Below are 24240 nucleotides of genomic sequence, written 5' to 3'. Positions count from 1 at the left end.
TAAGTGATCTATGGTTTCTTTACCGGAGTGACACAGAACACACTCATCATTAATAATTCTGTTTTGGAACAGGGGGTGATCTCTTGTGAGCAGTTTCAGCTGGATAGCTTTCCAAGCAGTTAGTGCCTGCTTTAGAATGAAACCCGGAAACCATATAGAGTTTTCCCAGCCAACCCTTGAATTCACTTTTCTAACCACGTTCCAAGCACTTTTAACTGAGAAGATACCATCAACTGTTGGCTTCCGAATAAGTCTGTTGTAGTGACTTATGTGAAATAGTGCTTTTAGTAGAATCTCTTTTTCGGTCCTTAGAGAAGGCTTGTTGACGAGAGGATGCCACTCCTCATTTTTGTGAATTTCATCCAGAGTATTGATTGAGGACAGGGAGTATTCTACTGGTTTTGACATTAGATTGTCCATGATCCCATCAGGATGCCAAGGTTGGAACCAAAAATCAATATTATCTTCCTTGCCAACCAGGTAACATATATTTTGTCGAAGGAGATCCCGGGCTTTTAGGATGCTGTGGAAAGCCCATGAAGGACGGCTTGGAAAGCTCATGGACCATATGTTTTCTTTCTTTATATATTTTTCCTTGAGCATGAAGAGCAGAGTTTATGTCTCTGATACTGCAGTGCAGATGCCCAACCCCCCTTCAACTCTAGGCCTGCATATGATCTCCCATCCCACAGTGTAAATTTTCTTCTTGTTCTCACTGCCAGCCCAGATGAAATCCCTGCAGAGCCTTTCTACTTTTGTCCATGGTTAGGGGTGTGCATTATTTGGGTAAAACCGAATAACCGAACCGACCGAACCGAAATTGTAATTTTCGGTTCGGTTTTTTTTATATTCGGTTTCGGTTTCGGTTGTTGGTCGAAAGAAATTTCGGTTTTCGGTTACGGTTTCGGTTAGTTCTAACAAAAATTTCGGTTAACCCGAAAACCGAACTTTGTGTTCGTTTATCACATATTTACCATTTTACATCTTTCTTTTACTTTGGAGTTGGGACAAGTGGACAACCCACAACTATATTTATCTCTTTTTTTTAACTTGGTAGTTGGGACAACCCACAGCACAATCGAGCAATGAATTGATATTTTAATGGGAAAAGACCTGACGTGACATAAAGAAAGGTTATTTTACCTTTTGCTATTCTCAAGAAGGAAAATAACACAAAGAAAGCTGTTCAAATATTAAATGCTCTCTGCAAGTCTGCAACATATCTTAAAAAATATTAAATGCTCTCTGCAAGTTACTACCCTTGTGGGTTGGCGTTCGTATGGCGGTGCTGTTTAATACAGAACGCACGTGACAGAAGAATTTTCAAGACGCTTTTCTATGGATTATATTAGAGCCGTTTGTGGCAAAGAAAGCGTTTTGACTAGTGATATAAACTGTCCGATCAAGTTTGTGGGGCCTGACGGAAAGATCAAGATCATGTTTCTCACTCGCGTCTCATATAAGAGCTTCTCACAGTATCATTCAGTTTCTACTTTCTAGATCTTGTGGTTGAGTTGTAGTTCACCCGGCCACATAAACTTTCCCTCTTCACTGTTTTATCTCTCATTGTCCTCTTCCTTATGAAAACCAGCTAGGGAAGGGTAGAATGGGAGAACGGGCCCGGCTCTGACGAAGGTGCCACTATTCGCACGCCTCCCACCCGAGGATGCCAGAAGTCCTGCCGACGAAGCTTTGGTTTTCCGGTGAGTCCAGACCATCGTCCATGAAGGCAACTCTGGAGAGAAACCACCACAAAGATGACACCCCTATTTCCAGTGAGTTTCTCTAACCTGTATTTCTTACCCAAATCAGTCGTCTACAACCTATTTCCTCCGCATCTACTTCCATTTTAAAATCCAAAATTTTACACTCATATAATTCGGTTATAACCGAACAACCGAATTCATTTTTCGGTTTCGGTACTTCAAGTTCGGTTATCAAATAATTCGGTTCGGTTTCGGTTTTCTTTTTTCAGTAATCGAAATATTTCGGTTCGGTTATTTTCGGTGAATTCGGTTCGGTTTAAACCGAATGAACAGCCCTATCCATGGTACTCTTTGGGATGTTGAAAGATGATGACCAGAAAATTTGGTAAGCTTGTATTACAGACTTCACTAGTTCAACTCTTCCAGCCGCCGATAAAAAGCTTGTATTACAGACTTCACTAGTTCGGCATGTGTCATAACATAAGGTATTGTCTATTTTCATAAAACCGATGTCCGTTTTGCTAAGAAGCCCTCTTACATTTATATAGTTTAAAATATCTAGGGGCCGTGCCCATAGCAACCAAGACTTTTCATTTATTTGATTTCTATTGGGGCATGTTCTGCAACCAATATAAAAATGGTTTCCACCTATTTTGTAGGCGCATGAATGAGAAAAGTAGGAAAATCCTAAAAATCTTGTTCGGGCTCTACGGCCCAGTAGAGTTCGTTTCCATTTTTCACATTTTTGAGAGACCGGATGATGAGATTCTGCAGAGCGACTCCGAGTGAGCTTCTGCAGATTCTCATTAGTCCATTTCTACCAGAACCTTACAGCGAGAATGAGAAGCTATGCCGAACACGCCCTAAAAATTTTGGACTTTCTCATTCCAAACTCACTTTTCTGGAATACATTATCCAACATTTTATTAGATGGCAGCTGCCACATGCTTTCATCATGGATGATGAAAATATTGTTTGAAAAACACTTCTAAAATGGATTTCCATTCTGAGAATAAAGAAGAAATTGAAATGACCTAAGATTTAGCCATTTTCGTAGTTTTTTTTTTTGTGTTTGGTGGAGAATCGGGCTCTGGTGATGAGAGTGAAAATGCTAGCTGTCCTCATATTGTTTTATGAGAGAGAGAGAGACTTTCAATTATCCATTATTCAAATATGAGCTCTTGTTGGGGTGATGCAGGGGTTATATAATACAATTTCTAAACTCTTTTTATACCGCACGCAGGGCACAGCTATATATAGAAACAGTATAGTTGACTTAAAGACTTTATTGCTCCCTGTGGATTCTATCCGCATTCAAAGCAATAGAAACTCTTTGCAACTACATATTTCAAGCCTAATATCATATATCAAAACACACCCATCCCTCCTTTCCGCATCCAATCCATGGAAATCCACTTCCCCTCCTTTCCTCTTCTCTTCACTTTCCTTCTCTTCTTGTTCATGGTGATGAAGGTTGGAAAAAAGTTTAAGACCCAAAACCCAACCCCAAAATTGCCTCCAGGGCCATGGAACCTACCCATCATAGGTAGTTTGCACCACTTGCTAGGCTCACTACCACATCACTCCCTTAGAGATTTAGCCAACAAGTATGGACCCATAATGCACCTCAAATTTGGTCAAATTTCCACTGTAGTAATCTCCTTCCCCGGACACTACAAGAAAAAGGACATTTAGCGACGTTCACGAGCATCGGTAAAACGTCGTAAAAACATCGGTAAACGTAACACCGACGGTTTGTCATAGCGTCGGTAATGCTACCATGACTAAACCCTTTTACCGACGGTTCTAATAAACCATCGCTGTATGATGTTATACCGACGGTTTTAAACGTCGGTAAAAAAGGGGTGAAAGAGCCGGAAAAAAGGACATTCACCGATGGTTTTCAACAGCGTCGGTAAAGATGATATACACCGGCGTTCTCTTTAAACTAGGACTTTCTCTTTAAACTAGGACTTTCTCTTTAAACTATACCGACGTTCATTGGAACCGTCGGTGTAGATGATATACACCGGCGTTCTCGACCGTCGGTAAAAGATGTAGAGGCGTTTTCTTTTTATTATTCACCGACGGTTTTATGACCGCCGGTGATTAGCATTTTTTTTTTGGAAATAAAGCAGCACAGTGAATATGAACCTGTATAAAACATGTACCACCATAAGAAAGTAACATATATATACACATATTGGCATCCAAACGATAGAAAAAAAAGCATCCAAAGTCATCAAACCACCATTTCCATTTAAATTAAACCCAAGAAGGTCCTCCAAACAAAAATCATCAAACCAACTATCTCCATCTCCATCTAAAATCAACCCATATACCAACAACTTCTTCCTCAGTGTGACATCCAACAGTACTAAAAAAAGACTATTTAAAGGACATTAAATGACATTATAATGGCATCCATCGTTTCAAATACAATGACAAGAAACAAAATTATATAACATCTCCAGAGATCTTTTACACGGTTCTATAACATTTTTTAAACAAGCATCAATGTTATGAAACGTACTATAATATTTTGCTCTACAGCATCATAAATCCCGTCTTTCTTGCGGTGAAGATGAATGAACATGTCACCTCGACTTATGCCCATGTTGAGGTCCTACACCATAAAAATGCAATGCACCTGATGAAATCAATGTAGCTAAAGAGGACTTGAATGTATCAACCTCGGTCTTTTCCTCAGGACTTAAGCTCAGTTGACAAAAGGAATGTAACAAAAACAAGAAATAAAAAACCAAAACAATATTATACTGAAATGAACCATAATATAACGCCTTTGATTAACTGAATTCTAGAAACTTTGATAACCTTGATGAAAGCTCTATTGACATTTTGGACCCAGTCAGCATTAGCGTTGGGCCCCCAACGGAACTAGCTGCAGAGAGATCATTGTTGTCTATGGCTTGGCCAATTTGCTGAGCTTCTAAACAAGCTCTTGAAGATATCCTGTGATAGCATCAGAAAGACGAGTTCATCAATGAATGAAATGGACATAGCAGATCAGTTATAGAAGTAATGATACAGACCATTCGACACTAATAAAAAACTGAGAAGTTATCCAGGTCACAGGGGTGTGTTTGCACACAGAGATGTTTGAACTTTCTCCAGAGAATGCTTCTTTTAACACTTAAAATTACATCATATTGAAAACTGATAGGGTAACGAGAATAGTGAAAGCATAAATTCCACATAGCACTCTCTCATGGTCGCATTAAATGATAGCAAGGAAAACTTTGAAGCGAAGAAGAGAGGTAGTTCTTTAATGGATAATATAGAAATGAAAAGAATCTGAGATTCATGATATACTAGCTTTATATAAATCTTTTTAGAAACATTAAGTAAATAGGCAAACCAAAAAGGAATTATTTTCAACATTTTCAACTTGTTTCTCAAATATATAATGTGCGTGCATGTGTGTGTGCGCGCGCGCATGAGAATTGTGGTAATGACCCCTATAATGTGAAGTAGCAAATGCTAAGAGGTGCCAATTGAACTACCCTAAAGCAACTGTAACCTTCAACCAACAATGAGAAAGACAAGGGAGAGAAGAGTCACCTTGCAAAGCCCTCAAAGCACTTGTTGCACACCCTGGATTTGTGAAGTTAACAAAGCAAAGAACAAGCGCATCTCCACCATGCTGCAGAATAGTTAAAAACCATAAATGCAAAAGTAACGGGATACACTTGAAAGAAACAAATAACCTTAGCTTTTGAAAGAAACAAATGACCTTAGCTACCATTCAAAAAAAAAAAAAACAGAGCAAAAGACCTTAGCTGGGCAATAATGGCCAAAAGCTTAAGCTGTTGGAGAAAGGCGTTATTTAACTTTTATAATTTCATGAAGAGTCAGATCAAGCGAGCAAGGATGCTCTTTGACGAAGCTGAGAAGGGTGTGTTGGAGCTCAATTAAGCTAGCAAATGGCCGGCATGGACTAAGACTTAAGTGTCTACTTACTGAATAGATAACATATCTGTCATTCACATAATAAGTAATGGTAAAGCTAATCAGATTGCAAAAGCAAGTAAATATTGGTGTCTTGCTATGTTTGTGCTCGAATATGAAATGGGCATGTTTCACTGTTTCAAAACTCTCTGCTTTAATCATTCAATCGCCAAAGTCTACTCCATTTTACCTTGGTCAGGTGCTTGTCTGAATCCCATTTTGCCATACCAAGTCAATCAAAACTTCTTTGACTCACCCATTCTATGACTACACCAATTATTGACTCCTATTAGTCGATCAAGAACTTAGCTGTATCAAGCCGGGTGGACTAGGATTAGCCTTGGACACATTTTGGAGCAAAGCCTATACTCTGCTTCTATAGGGGGCAAAGCCATCACAGACTGCAACTTTGATAGTTAACTCACTATGCCATGGAGCAAAGACAAAACACAACTTGTGGTTGATCTCCAACCACCAGATCCTTGATATCAAATTTCCTAGCCAACTAAGCATTCAACTTTACTATCATCTTTGTAAGCAACTTCAAAGTCTTGCTTTCATCGACATTCACTGACTAGCATTCACAAAATCAGTTCCCTTCTAATAAAAGCTAAGTTCATGCTCTTCTTTGACATGTGAATGAGCTGTCACATAATCTTGTAGCCAAATTGGAGATCAATTGCTCTCTTTTATGTCGGTCATGATCAGTGTAAGCATTGTTTCAAAACGCGGAGGCAGGTCAAAACGTGGCCAAAGTAAATCCTAGTCGACTCGACACTAGGCGGTTGAGTTATAAATACTACAACTACAAAAAATAGATAACACGAGTTTCAACTATTACTTATTTTGCTTATTATATATATATATTTTAGAATTATAAATATTTATTTGGATTATTTACTAATGTTAATAAATATTAAACATCATTTCCTGATCACACTGCTTCACTGTGTTGGAGTTATGGGATACAAATAAGGCACAAAACAATACGAACCATAAATACAATAAACTGATGTCATACACATTTGTATGTAAGGTGTAGATACAATAGCTAAACAAACTCGCATAACTAGAGCTGCATTTTGACATCATTGTTGGACAAAACTTCCTCATCATGGCAGAGATTTTGGCACAAAGCTCATAATATATTAATCAACTCAGGGCATGTAAACAATAACAAATGCACAAGTAGGCTCTAGAGAATGTCTAGTAACCTTTTCTTAAGAGTTAAGAGAATGTCTAGTAAAATACTATAATTGTGTTATGAACCAGAATTACAATGAATTGATGCACTGTAAAAAGAAATTAATAGACTGATTAACTATAGCTTTGAAGAGGGAAACGATCCAATACCGAAAGATGTCAGATTTCTTCTGAATCGAAGGAACTAGACTGATCTTCTGAACCCTTACCGGACTTGTAAACTTTCACCGGCGTTCCCAATTTGCACCCAATTCTAATGAGCCCAACGGAATGAGATAAATAAAAGATATTCAATGGTTCATTAAATTGAACTAACCCTATTCAATTTTTACTCATAGGGACCTTCAATTTATGATAATATCCCTCTTAATTAACCATAACCATATCATTTTCCTATAAATTGTGGAAATAAATTTTTTTTCCAAACAGGGCCTTATTTTCAAAGGAAAGACAAACAAATCCAAACCAGACAAGAACAGGGAGCATTTCCTCAGCACAAGAAAATTTCGTCAATTGAGATTATAATTCAGTACGAGAACACAAACCCCAAAACTTTCCTTAGTTCATATTCTGTGGCTAAAAAAGCATGGCTACATCTTTTGAAGAACTGAGGTAGGACCATTTCTTAGTGCACTTGGCTAAAATTCCTATTCTAGGATTACATAATTGTGTAACTACTGGTCATGATTATGTACATTGATAGCAATATGCAAAAATTTGTAATCATAATAGGATTTCAAGTGCCATTCAAAAAAGTAAATAATGGGAGCTCAAGTAGAAACTGCTTATGAAGTGCTTCGCAAATAACTCACAGCCGCCAAATAAGATGTGAAGGTAATTTCTTTGCAATAAGGGTTTGCAATTATTTTTAAAAAAAAATTTAAATATATATGAACTCCACAAGTCACCATTCAAAAAAAAATGAACTCCACAAGTTAGAATAATCAATACCAGGAACTCCAATTTAAGATCCATCAGGACCTGCACCCCTGGAGTCATTGCCAGATTCATCTCGCTTTCTATGTCCTGTTTCACTATTCCAGTCACCCCAACACATAACAAGAATAAACAAATAAGCAAGTATCTGTATTCATCAATGCAGACCTGGGTAGGAAGTTGTTGGTTTCGAGCTTGGACTTGCTGAAGAGTCCCTGACATTCCCCCAGCTGTCCCATGTAACACTTGACTGAAATTGAAAAAATGCACTCAATGGCTAGGCAATTATGCATCTAAAATAGTTGAAGACCATTGTAACATCAATCCAACGATAAAAGAAAAAGAACAGTCAAAACGCCTTGCTTTTAAATGTGTCAATACATTGACATGAATAATTTGTACAATTACGGTTTGATCCTAAGCTACACATACGAACTATGGAGGGGATGGAAACGTTTGGTTTCGGTTTCGGAGGGGATGGAAATGGAAACATTTTGGTCGTTTTGTGTCGGTTTCGGTGGAAATTTAAAGACCAATTTTGTTGAGAATTGACTTTACATCTATTTGACCTGTTGAGTCCAACAGTTGCATATAAGGCTCCTGATAAATTAGCAAAATGATGTGCATCTAATCGACTCAGAACGAAGCAGCCGAGTACTTGGATGACTCGGCTTAGTACTCGGTTGACGTGATCATAATTAACTCAAAAGAGTCAATGGAGTTTTGATTGTATTTATAGGCCAAAATACTCACCTGGACAAGACCAGGGTAAAAGGCAGCCAACTCCAGGAAGTCCATGATGATGCAGGGGAGTTTCGAAACAATGAATGAAGCATATGCAGACATCTTTGTTCATATACATACATACAAAATGTATGTATTGGTGTGCCGATTTAGGGCTCTATTTGTGGAAATGCAGGGGATTTAGGATGATTTGAAGTGTGGAATTAGGTTTATAAAAAAGCTTCAAGTTAAAAAATTCAGAAATGCAATTAAAAATCAGAGACAAATAAAAGATTGTTTCAACTAATTCTGGCTGAACTAATTCAAATGCTTATCAAGATAAAAAATTCAGGAACACACATCTCAAAATTCAAGCGAAAACTTAAATTAAATAAAAGAAAGAATAGTGTAAGAGAATAACCTTCCATCCATGTATCGATTGAGTTGTTCTTGCAGATTACAGGGAAAAGCCTCCAGAGCCAACGAAAGGGGCCTGGATCTAATGGCCATTTGCATACAATGATTTTAGAATCCGGATTTTAGGATTCTAATTAGAATTCTATTTACAGGGAAAAGCCTCCAGCTCCAAATCCTTATCTTCACATACAAGAACCTGTTCAGCTTCCCCCAAATTCACAACCATAGAATTCAACACTTTCTCCCAAAATCCTACTCCGATCCTTCCCCACAGCTTGAGGCTCTCCGATCAAGGAGTGGAGGTGGTGATGTTTCCGGAGTAGAGAAGATCTCGCCGGATTTGACGGGGTTGCCAGAGAGTGGCTGGATCTAACGGAGAAGATGAATAACAATGATGATGGTGATAGGAAAATGGGTTTGCAAGGATGGCAGTTTGGAGGATAAGGTGGAATTAGGGTTTTGATGGGTGACCGGACGGTCGAGATGGTGGAGGTGATGGCCCTGGGTTGAGGCCGGAGAGGGTTTTTGTGCACACGGGAGAGAAAAAAATATCGATGGAATGTGTTTTGTGCCCTAATAGAGTTAAAATATCGAGGGTTTTGTATTAAAGAACCACCGACGTTTGATATAAAATGCCGGTGAATATTATATCCAGGGACGTTCTCCCCAACGTCGCTGAATTCCAAGATGCAAAAAATTAATTAACGACGTTTCAATACAAAACGTCAGTAATATATCTACTTTAGTGACGCTCAGTGAACGTCGGTGTATATCTATTTGGGCGGTACAACTTAGTGGCGTGAGAATATCATTTCACCATCGTTTTATTTAGTAAACGTTGGTGTATATACAATATTAGCGACGTTTTTTAAGAACGCCGGTAAGTGAACGTCGGTAATAACCCTTTTTCTTGTAGTGGGACTTGCTAAAGAGATCATGAAGACCCATGATCTCAACTTCTCCACAAGACCTGATCTCCTTGTCGCACAGATCACAACGTACGGATGTAAGGACGTAGTCTTTTGTCCCTACGGTGCTTACTGGAGACAACTCCGAAAGATTTGCATTTTGGAACTATTAAGTGCCAAGCGGGTTCAATCGTATCACATAGTGAGGGAAGAAGAGGTATCAAATCTCATCCGATCCATAGCGTCGGCAAATGAACCGACAATTAACCTAACCAAGATGCTTATGTCATTAACCAACAACATAACATCAAGGGCCACCTTTAGTAGTTACAAGTGTGGGGATCAAGAAAGATTCATATCCGCGCTCAAGGAAGCATTGGAATTCGCAGTGGGATTCAATGTTGCCGATTTGTTTCCGTCGCTAAAATTTTTAGTGTGATTAGCGGAACAAAGTTTAGATTACAGAGGATTTTTCGGAAGTTTGATGGAATCTTGGAGGACATCATCAAACAACACAGAGAGAAGAAGCTGATGAAGAGTGATGAGGAGGAACATGAAGAGGAGGATTTGGTTGATGTTCTTCTAAGACTTCAAGAGCATGGAGACTTTGAATTTCCTCTCACAACCAACAATATAAAAGCAGTCATCTTGGTATGTATGTTTTCTACTTGACTAGGTAGTGATGTTTCATAGGACTGAACCTTGGAAAATTTTGTTGTTTTTGTTCTCTTGGGTTTTTTCCTCCTTTTTTTTCATTTAGAAATTGAAAATGTTGGAGGCAATTGGAAAGAAAGGAAAACATGGAAATTTAAAATAAATATATAAATACATTTAGGGCATAAGCGCTATGAAATGTAAACATAAACTTAAAGAAACAAAGATACATGCAGACATATAAGAGATAAAAAGGAAAAATAAGAAGTAGAGATAAAAACTTAACTCAAGAACCCTGTAAAAGATTGAAAAGAAAATAAATGCAAAAAATAGAAAAAAAGAAAAAAAATAAAGGAAAGAAATTCTCAAAAAAAGATCAGAACCTTTGTTATATATAATAATTTTAATCATTCTATAAAGATTTGTTTGGTTGTTTGAAATTAGCGTATTTATTCCCTTTACAGGACATGTTTGCGGCGGGGACGGAGACTTCATCAACTGTCATAGTATGGGCAATGGCACAGCTAATGAGAAACCCAAGAAAAATGGAGAAAGCACAAGAAGAGTTGAGAAAGGTTCTCAAAGGAAAGGAGAAGATATTATAGAGTGACATTGGTGAATTAACCTACTTAAAACTTGTTATCAAGGAGACTATGAGGTTGTGCCCTCCTCTTCCATTGTTACTTCCTAGAGAATCAATGGAGAAGTGTGAGATCAATGGATATGAGATACCCAAGAAGACAAGGGTTCTTGTCAATTCATGGGCACTATCAAGAGATCCAAGATATTGGGAAAACCCTGAAGTGTTTGAGCCAGAAAGGTTTTCTCGTAATTCTATCGATTTCAAGGGGCAAGACTTCGAATTTATTCCATTTGGGGCAGGAAGGAGAGGTTGCCCTGGTATGTTGTTTGGACTAGCTACCATTGAGTTCGCCCTTTCCAACCTTCTCTACCACTTTGATTGGAAACTTCCACATGGGATGAAGGCAGAGAATTTGGACATGAGAGAGGCCTTCGGCATAACTCTAGCAAGAAGAACTAGCCTAAACTTAGTTGCAACACCTCATTTCCCCATCGTCCATTTAGTTTAGCATGCTTGTTAAGGAGGGATAAAGGAGTTTAATGTGTAATTTTCATGTACTTATGGGTAGTTTAAGTGAATTGAAAGCATGAAATGAAAAAGAATGATTCCAACAAAATTGAAGTTCTTGATAAGGCCTCTCTCATTTCCAATTGAGCTCAGCACGCTTCCCTTTTTTTGTTTGTTGCGTACGTGTCGTCACGATGGAGGACCCGTGCCCATTTTGCTAGGAACCTTCATTTAAAATTAAGAGCCGCTATTCTTGCGAAGCCAATTATGAATTTAATTAATGTTCAAAAGGAAACGAAAGAGATCCCTGGTCTTCTTATATTATATTTAAGGATTTGCTAGGCAATTTTGCAAAAAGCCATTTCACAACTCACTTTTTCAGGAGAGAACAGCCAATTCAGATGAATTAATTAAGAAAAATCTGCTTCTAGGTGTTTGTTCTCTCCTGAAACTTTTTACAAAAGGGCAATGATAAATTCGCACCCTCTGTAGGATATTTCGCACCCTGTAACGTGAATTGACGTTAAAAAGCATTGAAGTCTGCCACATACCCCCTTTAAAGGGGTGCGAATTATCCTGCAGGGTGCGAATTTATCATCGCCCTTTACAAAATTGCCTAGCAAATCCCCTATTTTTATGAGTTTAAGAACCGAACGAAATAATATATAACTGGGAAAAATGAAATTTCTAAGGGCATGTTTGGCTACCATGAATTTTTTTCCTGAAATATTAGCTTTCCCAATGGTGACAGACAGTGGAAAAGGGATATATGAGTAGCTCACCTTTAAGTCTCTCCTTCTCCGATCCGATCCACGCCTCTCTCCCCACTTGACTAGAGAAAATAATTTATCATAAAAGAAATTCATGTTTGCCAAACATGGTCTAAGGGTTCGGTTGGATTGCCAGAATCAGGTGCTAGAATCGCCATCCTATTCCGATTCCATCGGATTCTGACTTTTGTTTAAAAAAATGAACCGAATCAAGGGAGGCAGAAATGAGACCAAGGCGGAATTAAAGAGGAAAATGCCGGAATCTGTTTCTCACCCGAAGAAGTGGTATTCGGATACCGCTTAGTAATTTTTTGAATTAATTTTAATTTTTGATTTTTCTATTCCTTTTCCAGTAAAATTGGATTTGGATACCGATTTTGGATTTTGATTCCTTATTGTGCCAATCCAATTGATGCTAAAAAGGAAACATGTTATGAATTATGTAGTTGTTGCCAGAGCAACAACTTCTTATATTAAAGAAATAAGAGAATAGACAATAAAATAAGTAAAGAACTACTAAGAAGGAGAATTCTTATCAACCAAGAGAAAGCAAGAAAGGGAATCCTATGACTTAATTAATGAGAACAAAATAAAAATGCCTTTTGACAAAGGAATATGTTATATTCGCATCTTTTTTCCTCGGGACCGTCTCCGTGTAAAAGAGTAGTCATAAATACACTACAGGTGGCTGTCCCAAGTTAAAAAAAAATGGGTGAATTTATCACACCTAAGGAGAAAATAAAGAAATAAAAGATGCCTTTCGACAAATGACAACAGCTAAAAAAAAATACATCAATTCAAGGATATGATCGGCAACTTAAGAAGCAACGCACAAGCTTTCAAAGGAGGCAAATATTGTTTTATCCATGAGAGAGACTTCAATTTTTCAAACGTCCACGTAATTGTTAGGGTGATGTTGGAATTATATAATACAATTTCTAAAATCTGCCACAAATCTGCCCATTTTTGCCCTCCACTTTTGGAGGGGTTAGGATGATGCAATGAAGCTGATTTTTGGTACACACTATATCTATGATGGGGCCTTGCAAATGAATGGTTTGGATCACCACAAAAAATGTGGGACCCATGTGTTTGGGCCCTCAAGCTCATATAAGCTATATGACCTTCAAGCTCACAATCATTTTCCTCTCTTTATATATATAGAGAATTTATATGATGGGTGACCGTGAAAACACGTGAAGTCTAAAAAAGTAGGTACGACCCACTTTTTTTGATGATCCAAACCGTTCATCTGTTTGGGCACAACGTAAATAGGTTGTACGTTGTGCCCCAAAAATCAGTTCCATAGGATGATCCTAACCCTCCGATCCGAACTGATATGAATATGGAGATTTCCAAAAATCATTTATGGAATCTTGTAGAGGAAAAAGGAATAATTTTTTTTAATTCTCGATTTTTCTCCTTCATTCTCTCTCATATTCTTTTACCATTTAGCCCCTAAATAATTCAAATTTATATGGTTTTTAATGACCATAGGCTATCTATTATTCCTCTACCACGTAACCACGCGTCTCATCTGCCTCTCGCTCTCTTTCCCTTTGATGCCTTCTAGAGGTAAGTTTCTAACAGACTGTTTGATGGAAAGAGTAGTTTCACCCTTGATAGATGAGGGTGAAGGACATCCTTGTTCAACAAGTCCTGGCTAAGGTGTTGAAGGGAAAGGATACGAAGACAGAGAAGATGAAGGATACTGATTGTGGTAGATTGTATTGTCTGGTTGGGGACACAATGACTAGCGTTCATAAGATCTCGATGGCTAGTTGGAAGCAAAGTGGTGACGTGTGCACGCATAGGGTCTCTAGCACAGTTAGTGTAGAGATGAGTTTCCAGATTGCAGACGATGGTGAGTAGGTGATGGTACCCGCCATGCGGATGATGGATCGAGATCCCTCTTTATGGTTGATTGGGTGAGTCAGCGGTTGGCAACTACACATGTACATTGGCCGTGTTGATTGAGTGAGGTGGAGTCAGAACTTGGATGATTCGAGGGTATGTAGCTGGCACTTCAGAAGACCAATGGTGGTTTGCGGCGACAACAGATCGACGACGACATCAACGGAAAATCTTCATTTGGCTGGGAAACAAGCCAAGGTGGAGATTGTTGGTAAAGTTACCTTGTTTCTTACCACCTCTAGTTACCTAATATAATTAGGTTTTCTAATTGTGGTCGGAAGGCAGAACATGAAAGTATGTTTTTTTAGATGTTGTAAAACGTATGATATGAAAAGCTAGAGGGAGGGTTTTTCTCTTGGGAGTGGGAGGTTCTTTGTCTGGTGGCTGCAAAAGGAGGCAAGAGAGAGAAAGAAGATAAGGGAGAGAGATAGAGAGGAAGAAGAGAGTTTCTTCTCAGGTTTTCTCTTGGGATTTTTCTCGGGGTTCTCTTGTTCACAGTCTTGGTTGAGAAGACAAGGAAAGGGTTTTGGTTCGCGGGTTAGCGGGTTAATCTCGTTGTAATAGTTATAATTTTGTTTTCTCATAGTGAAGATCGCGTTCTCACCCGTGGATGTAGACATTTTGGCCGAATCACGTAAAATCCAGGTGTTCATCTTGTGGCTTGTGTTTATCTTTTAACTTTTCCGTTTATTTGTATATGATCGGATTGGGATGGGATTTGCCCAGCAGATTTTCTCAACAAAAATCTTAGGGTCATGTTTTTTTTTTTTTCTTGTATTTTATCTATTTTTCCTCAGGCCAATCAAATTGATTTGGAAAATCATGTTAGATGGGTAAGGTTAGCGTTGCGTGTTTAGACGCGGGACTGGGTTAGGGTTGACCCTCTTCGACTCAAGGCTCGGTTTGGTTCGGGTTAGGGCTGGGGTAATGCTACCTCGGGTTGCACTGGGGTTGGCCTCAAACCGATCTAATACGGCTTGAGTTGCACCCCTACTATTGGGGTACCCTTACGACTAGTTTTTTGTTGCATTACTTAAAATATAGAAGCATACATGAACTGTGTGTGCGCGCACGCGCATGTGAAAAAAATGTTCAAATTTTGTTCAACAGTAAAGATTATCTGCCCATTCGTCACGACTATTTGATCGAAGGCAAATGAACACAATCCTACATATAAGAAACTTACATGGTCTCCAAACATTGTGTAGTTGATATACCCTATTGTTCATAAAGCAAAATGTAGAATTTTGAAAATGAAAGATGTAAATTGTCTTAATAATATCTGCTCTACCTCCCTACTAGTTTTTTACCTATTCAAAGAGTACCGATGTTTGTGTGGAATATTTCCTGATGTTAATGAACAAGACATCTCTTTGTTGACACTATCTTCCCTCTGTTTGTGTGTGTGAAACTCTCAAGATGTAGAAAATATTGATAAGAATCATTTACATGTCTCTATCACATAACTTGAAAGCATGAATCACATGAACTGTACAAATCAAACTTCTTTATTCTTCCTTAAAAAAGCACGCTAAATTCAAAACCCATCTGGAAAATGAGGGGTTGCGATTAAGTTTAGGTTAGCTTTTCTTGCCAGAGTTATGCCAAAGTTCTCACTCATGTCCAAATCCCCTGCTTTCATCTTATGAGGGAGTTTCCAATCAAAGAAATAGAGAAGGTTGGCAAGGGCTAACTCAGTAGAAGCTAGTCCAAAATAAATACCAGGACAAGCCCTCCTTCCTGCCCCAAATGGGATAAATTCAAAGTCCTGCCCCTTGAAATCAATAGAATTACGAGAAAACCTCTCTGGCTCAAACTCTTCAGGGTTCTCCCAATGTCTTGGATCTCTTGCTATTGCCCATGAATTAACAAGAACCCTAGTCTTCTTGGGTATCTCATATCCATTGATTTCACATCTCTCATTTGATTCTCTAGGAACTAGCAATGGAAGAGGAGGGCACAGCCTCATAATCTCCTTGATAACTAGTTTTAAGTAGCTCAATTAATCAATTTCACTCTCTGCTATCTTGTCCTTTCCTTTGAAAACCTGTCTTATCTCTGCCTGTGCTTTCTCGATCACTCTAGGGTTTCTCATTAGCTCTACCATTGCCCATTCCATGATAGTTGATGAGGTCTCAGTCCCCGCTGCGAACATGTCATGTAAAGAGAATAAATACATTGATTTCACACAACCAACCGATGCTTTATTGGCTGTATCAGTGATTAAAATCCTAATACAAAGAAAGACGGATTTCTCACCACCGGAAAATCCTCTCCTCAAATAGTGAAACCAAAGTTAGTTTACACTAGCCCAAAATCAACAACCAAAGTAGAAGAAGAACAATGCCAAAAAAGATGTGCTTCAATATATGATAGAAAGAACAACACTACAAGATCAAGAACAATAAAAAAGAAGAAAGCTTCAAGAGAAAAGCTTGCACACAAGAGAGCTTCAATGAAGCTTCAATGGAGGTCTAGGTAGTGGAGAATCTCTATCAAGTTAAGTTAATGAGAATTAGGCTTGGTCAAGGAAAGTAAAGAGAAAATAGCTTAGGTAAATGGTAGTGGATATGAGAAAGTGGTGTCATTAATGCTTAGAGAAGTGGTGGGTTTGGAGTTCCAAGTAAGGGTTTGAATTTGAAATAGGTAGGTAGTGGGAAAAGATGGAGCAAACATGTGTGGCTCACACATGTGCAAACTAGGCCAACAAAAAACCAAAACGCCCATGGACACAAAATACATATTTCTCTTCACTACATCACTAAAATAAAAATAAAAATAAAGCTACCCAAAAAATACACTTTAAAATTTAACAGGAATTAACTAAAGTTTTTTGAGAACGTGATGGTTTTAGTTTTTATCTCTAGTCTTATCCTTTTCAATTTGTTTTGTGATTGAGTTTCGAGTTCAGTTTTTATTTCTACTTCTCATGACAACAACAACAAAAAGTTCTAAGATTGTTATTGGGTTTCAAGTTCAGTTTTTATTTCTAATTTCACTTGCCCTATCTGTTAGGAAACATACATACCAAGATGACTGCTTTTATGTTGTCGGCAATGAGAGGAAACTTCAGGTGAGGAGATTACAATTGTAGAGACCTGGCTAAGCTTAAGGTGCAAAAGAGGTCCATGATTCTTGGCTAAGTCCCTAAGGGCATGATGTGGTTGTGAGCCTAGCAAGTGGTGCATGCTACCTATGATGGGTAGCTTCGATGGCCCTGGAGGCAATTTTGGAATTGGGTTTTTAGTTTTGAATCTCTTTCTCACTTTCATCAACATGAACATTAAGAGAAGGAATGTGAGGAGCAGAGAAAAGGATGGTAAGTGGACTTCCAAGGGTGAGAGGAGAGAAGTTGCAGTGCATTTTGATGTCTTTGTTATTGGACTCGTAGTTATTTTGATGCCAAGAGTTTATCTTTTTATGTTTACTGATAGATGTTGGGGTTCAAAGAGCATATCCCCACTGCTGCATCCTGCTAGTACTTTACTACAAATATACATTCTTAATTAGTATATTTTATTAAGGGAAGTGATATCAGCACAACCATGTTTTAATAATTGAACAGACCCAGCTTGTCTTTTTCTGTTTTAATTGTCTTCTGAGAGGTTTTCTGGAACTGTATTAACCTTTTGCCTACTCTTTAAATACTAGAAGATAAGATGCGTAAGTGAAAATATCAAAACATGGTTGTGCTGGTATGATTTCCCTTTATTAAAGGTAGTTTTAATTAGCGTTTTAGAACTCAGATTCTGGATGAGAACTCGGAACTAATCGAAGGGAGCCAACTTTGGCGAGTCTTTGATTGACCCAGTCAATTTTTATTAACTTGGGTGAGGAGTTATGATTGAATTGGTAGGAAAAAAAACTCAAAACTCGGGCGAACTCGGCCAAGATAAGAGGGAGTCGACTCGGACAAGTTGATGAATTACGTGGGGAGTTTTTAAACATTGGTTTTAATATAACACATTGATATTCAAAATATTAGACTGTTCTATGTTGTGTTTTTGATAGTATAAAAAAATTCAGTAGTATTCCCATATGATACAAACATTCATTCATGGTTGGACATCATTTTTTTTTCTTGCCCAGATTAGCAAGGAATCTATTAAAGAGAAAAGCTAGAATACAAAAAAAAGGGATCAATGTAGAAGAGCCAAAAAACAGAGAAACAACACGATTAAAGAAGAGGCAATGGGGAAGGAGAAATGACCAAGGAGAGAGATCATAAAAAAAATGATATTTAGGCACTTTGTTTATATCTTCAGTGTTTTTTTTTGGCGTTTTGCGGGGATTTGAGCTTGCTTCTTTATCTTCTTAGGCATGTCTCCTAACATAAAGTTTTGTCTATTTTTACAAAACTGATGTCCGTTTTGCTAAGAAGCCCTCTTACATTTATATAGTTTAAAATACCTAGGGGCCATGCCCATAGCAACCCAAGACTTCTCATTTATTTGATTTCTATTGGGGCATGTTCTGCAGCCATTATAAAAATGGTTTCCACCTATTTTGTAGGTGCATGAATGAGAAAATCCTGAAAATCCTGAAAATCTTGTTCGGGCTGTACGGCCCAGTAGAGTTGAGCTTCTGCAGATTCTCATCAGTCCGTTTCTACCCGAACCTTACAGTGAGATTGAGAAGCTACGCCGAACACGCCCTAAATTTTTTGGAGTTTCTCATTCCAAACTCACTTTTCTGGAATACATTATCCAACATTTCATCATGGATGATTAAAATATTGTTTGAAAAACACTTCTAAAATGGATTTTCATTCTGAGAATAAAGAAGAAATTGAAATGACCTAAGATTTAGCCATTTTCATAGTGCTTTTGGTGTTTGGTGGGGAATCGGGCTCTGGTGATGAGAGTGAAAATGACCCAACGATTTGGCCATTTTCCTTGCTTTCTTGGGCATGTGCCATTTTTGAGGAATCCATTTTTCTACAAATGCTAGCTGTCCTCTATTGTTTTATTCGTGAGAGAGAGAGAGAGAGAGAGAGAGAGAGAGAGAGAGAGAGAGAGACTTTCAATTATCCATTATTCAAATATGGGCTCTTGTTGGGGTGATGCAGGAGTTATATAATACAATATCTAATCTCTTTTTATACCGCACGCAGGGCACACCTCTAGAGTACAACTACATATTTCAAGCCTAATATCATATATCAAAACACACCCATACCTCCTTCCCTCATCCAATCCATGGAAATCCACTTTCCCTCCTTTCCTCTTCTCTTCACTTTCCTTCTCTCTTGTTCATGGTGATGAAGGTTGGAAAAAAGTTTAAGACCCAAAACCCAACCCCAAAATTGCCTCCAGGGCCATGGAACCTACCCATCATAGGTAGTTTGCACCACTTGCTAGGCTCACTACCACATCACTCTCTTAGAGACTTAGCCAACAAACATGGACCCCTAATGCACCTCAAATTTGGTCAAATCTCCACTGTAGTAATCTCCTCCCCCGAACTTGCTAAAGAGATCATGAAGACCCATGATCTCAACTTCTCCACAAGACCTGATCTCCTCGTCGCACAGATCATATCGTACGGATGTAAGGACATAGTCTTTTGTCCCTACGGCGCTTACTGGAGACAACTCCGAAAGATTTGCATTTTGGAACTACTAAGTTCCAAGCGGGTTCAATCGTATCACAAAGTGAGGGAAGAAGAGGTATCAAATCTCATCCGATCCATAATGTCGGCAAATGAACCGACAATTAACCTAACCAAGATGCTTATGTCATTAACCAACAACATAACATCAAGGGCCACCTTTAGCAGTTACAAGTGTGGGGATCAAGAAAGATTCATATCCGCAGTCAAGGAAGTATTGGAATTCGCAGTGGGATTCAATGTTGCCGATTTGTTTCCGTCGCTAAAATTTTTAAGTGTGATTAGCGGAACAAAGTTTAGATTACAGAGGATTTTTCGGAAGTTTGATGGGATCTTGGAGGACATCATCAAACAACACAGAGAGGAGAAGAAGCTGATGAAGAGTGATGAGGAGGTACATGAAGAGGAGGATTTGGTTGATGTTCTTCTAAGACTTCAAGAGCATGGAGACTTTGAATTTCCTCTCACAACCAACAATATAAAAGCAGTCATCCTGGTATGTATTTTTTTGTAATTGACTAGGCAATGTGTTGTTTCAAATGATTGAAGCTTGGAATTTTTTGTTGCTATTGTTGTCTTGTATTATTGCTTTTGCTTCTTATATTGAAATGTTAGAGGAAATAGTAAATAAAGGAAAACATGGAAATTAAAAATAAATATAAAAATACATTTAGGGCATAAAAACCTATGAATTGCAAAAATACATTTAAAGAGACAAAGATGCATGCAAAAATATAAGAAATAAAAAGAAAAAGTAGAGATAAAAAATAAACTAGAGAAGCCAATAAAAATTTGAAAAAAAAAAGAAAAAAAAAGAAAAGAGAAAAAAAAAGCGAAGTGATATATTCTCCCCCTTTTCTTCCCGGGCCACCTTCCTCTAGTGTACTACGACTACTCTTTTTTTACTACAAGGTGGTGAATATAGTATTTCCCAAAGATTAATGTCAACACACTCTAAAAAAGTTCAGTATATAATGGTTTTAATCATTCTATAAAGATTTATTCGGTTCTTTGAAATAAGTGTATCTATTCCCTTTACAGGACATGTTCGGGGCGGGGACTGAGACTTCATCAACTGTCATGGTATGGGCTATGGCACAGCTAGTGAGAAACCCAAGAAAAATGGAGAAAGCACAAGAAGAGGTGAGAAAGGTTCTCAAAGGAAAGGAGAAGATACTAGAGAGTGACATTGGTGAATTAAGCTACTTAAAACTTGTTATCAAGGAGACTATGAGGTTGTGCCCTCCTCTTCCATTGCTAGTTCCTAGAGAATCAATGGATAAGTGTGAGATCAATGGATATGAGATACCCAAGAAGACAAGGGTTCTTGTCAATTCATGGGCACTATCAAGAGATCCAAGATATTGGGAGAACCCTGAAGAGTTTGAGCCGGAGAGGTTTTCTCGTAATTCTATCGATTTCAAGGGGCATGACTTTGAATTTATCCCATTTGGGGCTGGAAGGAGGGGTTGCCCTGGTATGTTGTTTGGACTCGCTACCATTGAGTTAGCCCTTGCCAACCTACTCTATTTTTTTGATTGGAAACTCCCACATGGAATGAGAGCAGAGAATTTGGACATGAGGGAAGCCTTTAGCTTAACTCTGGCAAGAAAAACTAGCCTAAGCTTAGTTGCAATACCTCATTGCCCCATTGTCAATTGAGTTTAGCATGCTTATTAAGGAGGAATAAAGGTGTTTAGTGTGTAAGGTGTTTAGTGTGTAAATCTCATTTACTTATGAGTAGTTTATGTGAATTGAAAGCATGCAATGAAAATGAATGATTGTAACAAAATTGAAATTCATGATAAGGACATGAAAATGATTCTTAAGTTTATCTTCTATATATTGAGCACACACATACACACATACACACATACACATGTTGGATAGAATGGAAGATACAGTCGATATATAGAAGTACGTCTTGTTCATTAACATCCTGGAAACATTCATGTGTTTATGTGAAGAAGCAAACTATACTCCAATTTGAAGAAGCTAAAATACCAGCAAATTACATTTTATTTTGACAATTTACATCTTCCATGTTCAAAATCTTATGATTGCTTGAGGAACAATCAGGTAAATCAACTATACAATATGTGGGTGTGAAAAGAACAATTACTCCAAAAGCTTAAGCTGTTATAATTAATCATTTACACTTCAACACTCTCTTCACATGAGGACGTCCCTCTTATTTTGGGTTCCCGTACAGTGGCACATGTGACAAATATCGAGTTGTTAGGTTTTGAACCCAGTACCTGGTGATGGGGTGTAAAAATTCCAGCCTCTCACAGGCCGCCACCTGTCCAGGAGTAGGTGAACTCCAGCCTCTCACAGGCCGCCACCTGTCCAGGAGTAGGTGAACTCCAACCTCTCACAGGCCGCCACCTGTCCAGGAGTAGGTGAACTCCAGCCTCTCACAGGCCGCCACCTGTCCTGGAGTAGGTGAATTCTAGCCTCTCACAGGCCGCCACCTGTCCAGGACACCTGTCCTGGACACCTCACCAGATTTTCCCCTATAAATAGGGGATCAAAGCTCAAACCAACGGGACTCAGCCCTCATAGCTGGACTCATTCTCAACCACCTCACTCCTCGTTCACTCCGGTCCCTCAGGACTCAGCTCCCCTAGTCATCCACCTCAGCTCTTACGTCACCGCTGTACCTGTTACCGATTTTAACTGATGGGGTGTAAAAATCCCAGCCTCTCACAGGCCGCCACCTGTCCAGGAGTAGGTGAACTCCAGCCTCTCACAGGCCGCCACCTGTCCAGGAGTAGGTGAACTCCAGCCTCTCACAGGCCGCCACCTGTCCAGGAGTAGGTGAACTCCAACCTCTCACAGGCCGCCACCTGTCCTGGAGTAGGTGAATTCTAGCCTCTCACAGGCCGCCACCTGTCCAGGACACCTGTCCTGGACACCTCACCAGATTTTCCCCTATAAATAGGGGATCAAAGCTCAAACCAACGGGTAATACAAAAAATGGGTAATGCAAAAAACCCTCTTCTCCACCCAAAACTCTTAGACTTCTCCCCTTCACTCCTGTCCATACTGACTTGAGTGTCGAAGGGCCTGTCCGGAGTAAAACCCGGGTCGGTCTTCTGACCTTGCTTGCCTTGTGCAGGACTCAGCCCTCATAGCTGGACTCATTCTCAACCACCTCACTCCTCGTTCACTCCGGTCCCTCAGGACTCAGTTCCCCTAGTCATCCACCTCAGCTCTTACGTCACTGCTGTACCTGTTACCGATTTTAGGTCTAACAGATTGGCGCCATCCGTGGGACCCCAGAACTAAAAGCTGTCCTTACACATCCCACTCACAAAAATGGCAGGACGCAAGAGTACGCGGATGCCTACTGCGCGGGCGCGGACTACCCAAACCGCGCTACCCCGCAGGACCCGGAGCGAGCGAATTGCATCACTAGTAGTAGCAGCTTCTGCTACAGCAGAGCAGAGCCCGGCTCGCTCAGAACATCTGAATCCCTTGCCCACCCCGGAGCAAGTTCAAGCTCTATTTCAGCAGATGACAGCCCTCGTTGGGCAGTACCAGCAACTACTTTAAGTGCCCCCTCAACCTCCTCCAGAGGCCCCGCGACCTGGCCAGGAAAGGCCAGGTGTCCGCAGGGGAGAGTCATCACACCATGGGGAGGGCCGAACTCATCATTCCACCAGACAAATCCCTCACCCCACGACGAGGCATGCCCAAACAGAGCCTCATCACCGTGAAAGGTTGCGGTCCCGCTCCGCACAGAGTCGCCGAGCTCATGAAGATCGTGCGCCACCAGCGAAATGTCGACCTCGTCGTAGGAGTCGGGAGAGCCAATCCGGCTCCGCGGCGAGCCAGTCTGTGGAAAGGATCAGGTCCTTGGACCACAGGACGGATCCGCTACTACAGAGAATGGAGGAGACGGATCATCGGATAGAAGAACTGGCGAAGGACCAGAGCCGGCCCGTACCCAGGGCGTTCTCAAGCAGGACGCCGTTCACCGATGATGTTTTGGGTGCCCCAGCACCCAGAGGGTTTAAAATGCCCGCCGTCCCTCAGTATGACGGCACTACAGACCCCGTGGACCACTTGGAGACATTCAGAACAATGATGCTCCTCCACGGAGCTTCCGATGGCTTTCTTTGCAGAGCATTCCCAACGACGTTAACTGGCGCGGCAAGAGACTGGTATTCCAGGATCAAACCGAACTCCATCAGCAATTTTGATGATTTTGGAGAGGATCTTGTCCGCCACTTCATGAGCAGCCGCAGGCCAAGGAAAACAACAGCTTCCCTGATGGCCTTGCGACAGGACGACAACGAGCCTCTGAAGGTGTTCGTCCGCCGATTCAATAGGGA

General features: G+C 39.7%; 1 protein-coding gene and 3 pseudogenes across 2 annotated transcripts; 2 read left to right on the top strand and 2 right to left on the bottom strand.

Moving 5' to 3' along the window:
• The first annotated feature begins 3110 nt into the window (after nt 1–3110).
• Nucleotides 3111–11614, top strand: LOC143869931 (desmethyl-deoxy-podophyllotoxin synthase pseudogene; annotated as a pseudogene).
• Nucleotides 3946–9594, bottom strand: LOC143863336 (uncharacterized). Of its 2 annotated transcripts, XR_013240867.1 has the most exons (6): nt 8959–9592; nt 7983–8064; nt 7830–7904; nt 5289–5370; nt 4542–4679; nt 3946–4332 (listed from the first exon to the last, which is right to left on the bottom strand). XR_013240867.1 is itself a non-coding variant. In XM_077374024.1 (5 exons), the coding sequence occupies exons 1-5, from the start codon at nt 9051–9053 to the stop codon at nt 4657–4659; spliced, it is 357 nt and encodes a 118-aa protein (XP_077230139.1). In that variant the 5' UTR covers nt 9054–9594; the 3' UTR covers nt 3946–4656. The 2 variants fall into 2 exon arrangements, 1 of the variants encoding a protein (XP_077230139.1); XM_077374024.1 differs by having other exon boundaries at nt 3946–4679; nt 8959–9594.
• Nucleotides 11615–15756: 4142 nt separating the features above from the next.
• Nucleotides 15757–17790, bottom strand: LOC143869929 (premnaspirodiene oxygenase pseudogene; annotated as a pseudogene).
• A 1698-nt stretch (nt 17791–19488) lies between these two features.
• Nucleotides 19489–21715, top strand: LOC143863329 (desmethyl-deoxy-podophyllotoxin synthase-like; annotated as a pseudogene).
• The last annotated feature ends 2525 nt before the right edge of the window (nt 21716–24240 follow it).

The sequence above is a fragment of the Tasmannia lanceolata genome, unplaced genomic scaffold, assembly GCF_043159265.1.
Source record: "Tasmannia lanceolata isolate RefF3 unplaced genomic scaffold, GAP_Taslan_0.1 ptg000003l, whole genome shotgun sequence".
Lineage (NCBI taxonomy): Eukaryota > Viridiplantae > Streptophyta > Magnoliopsida > Canellales > Winteraceae > Tasmannia > Tasmannia lanceolata.
This window is presented reverse-complemented; position numbering and strand designations above follow the sequence as displayed.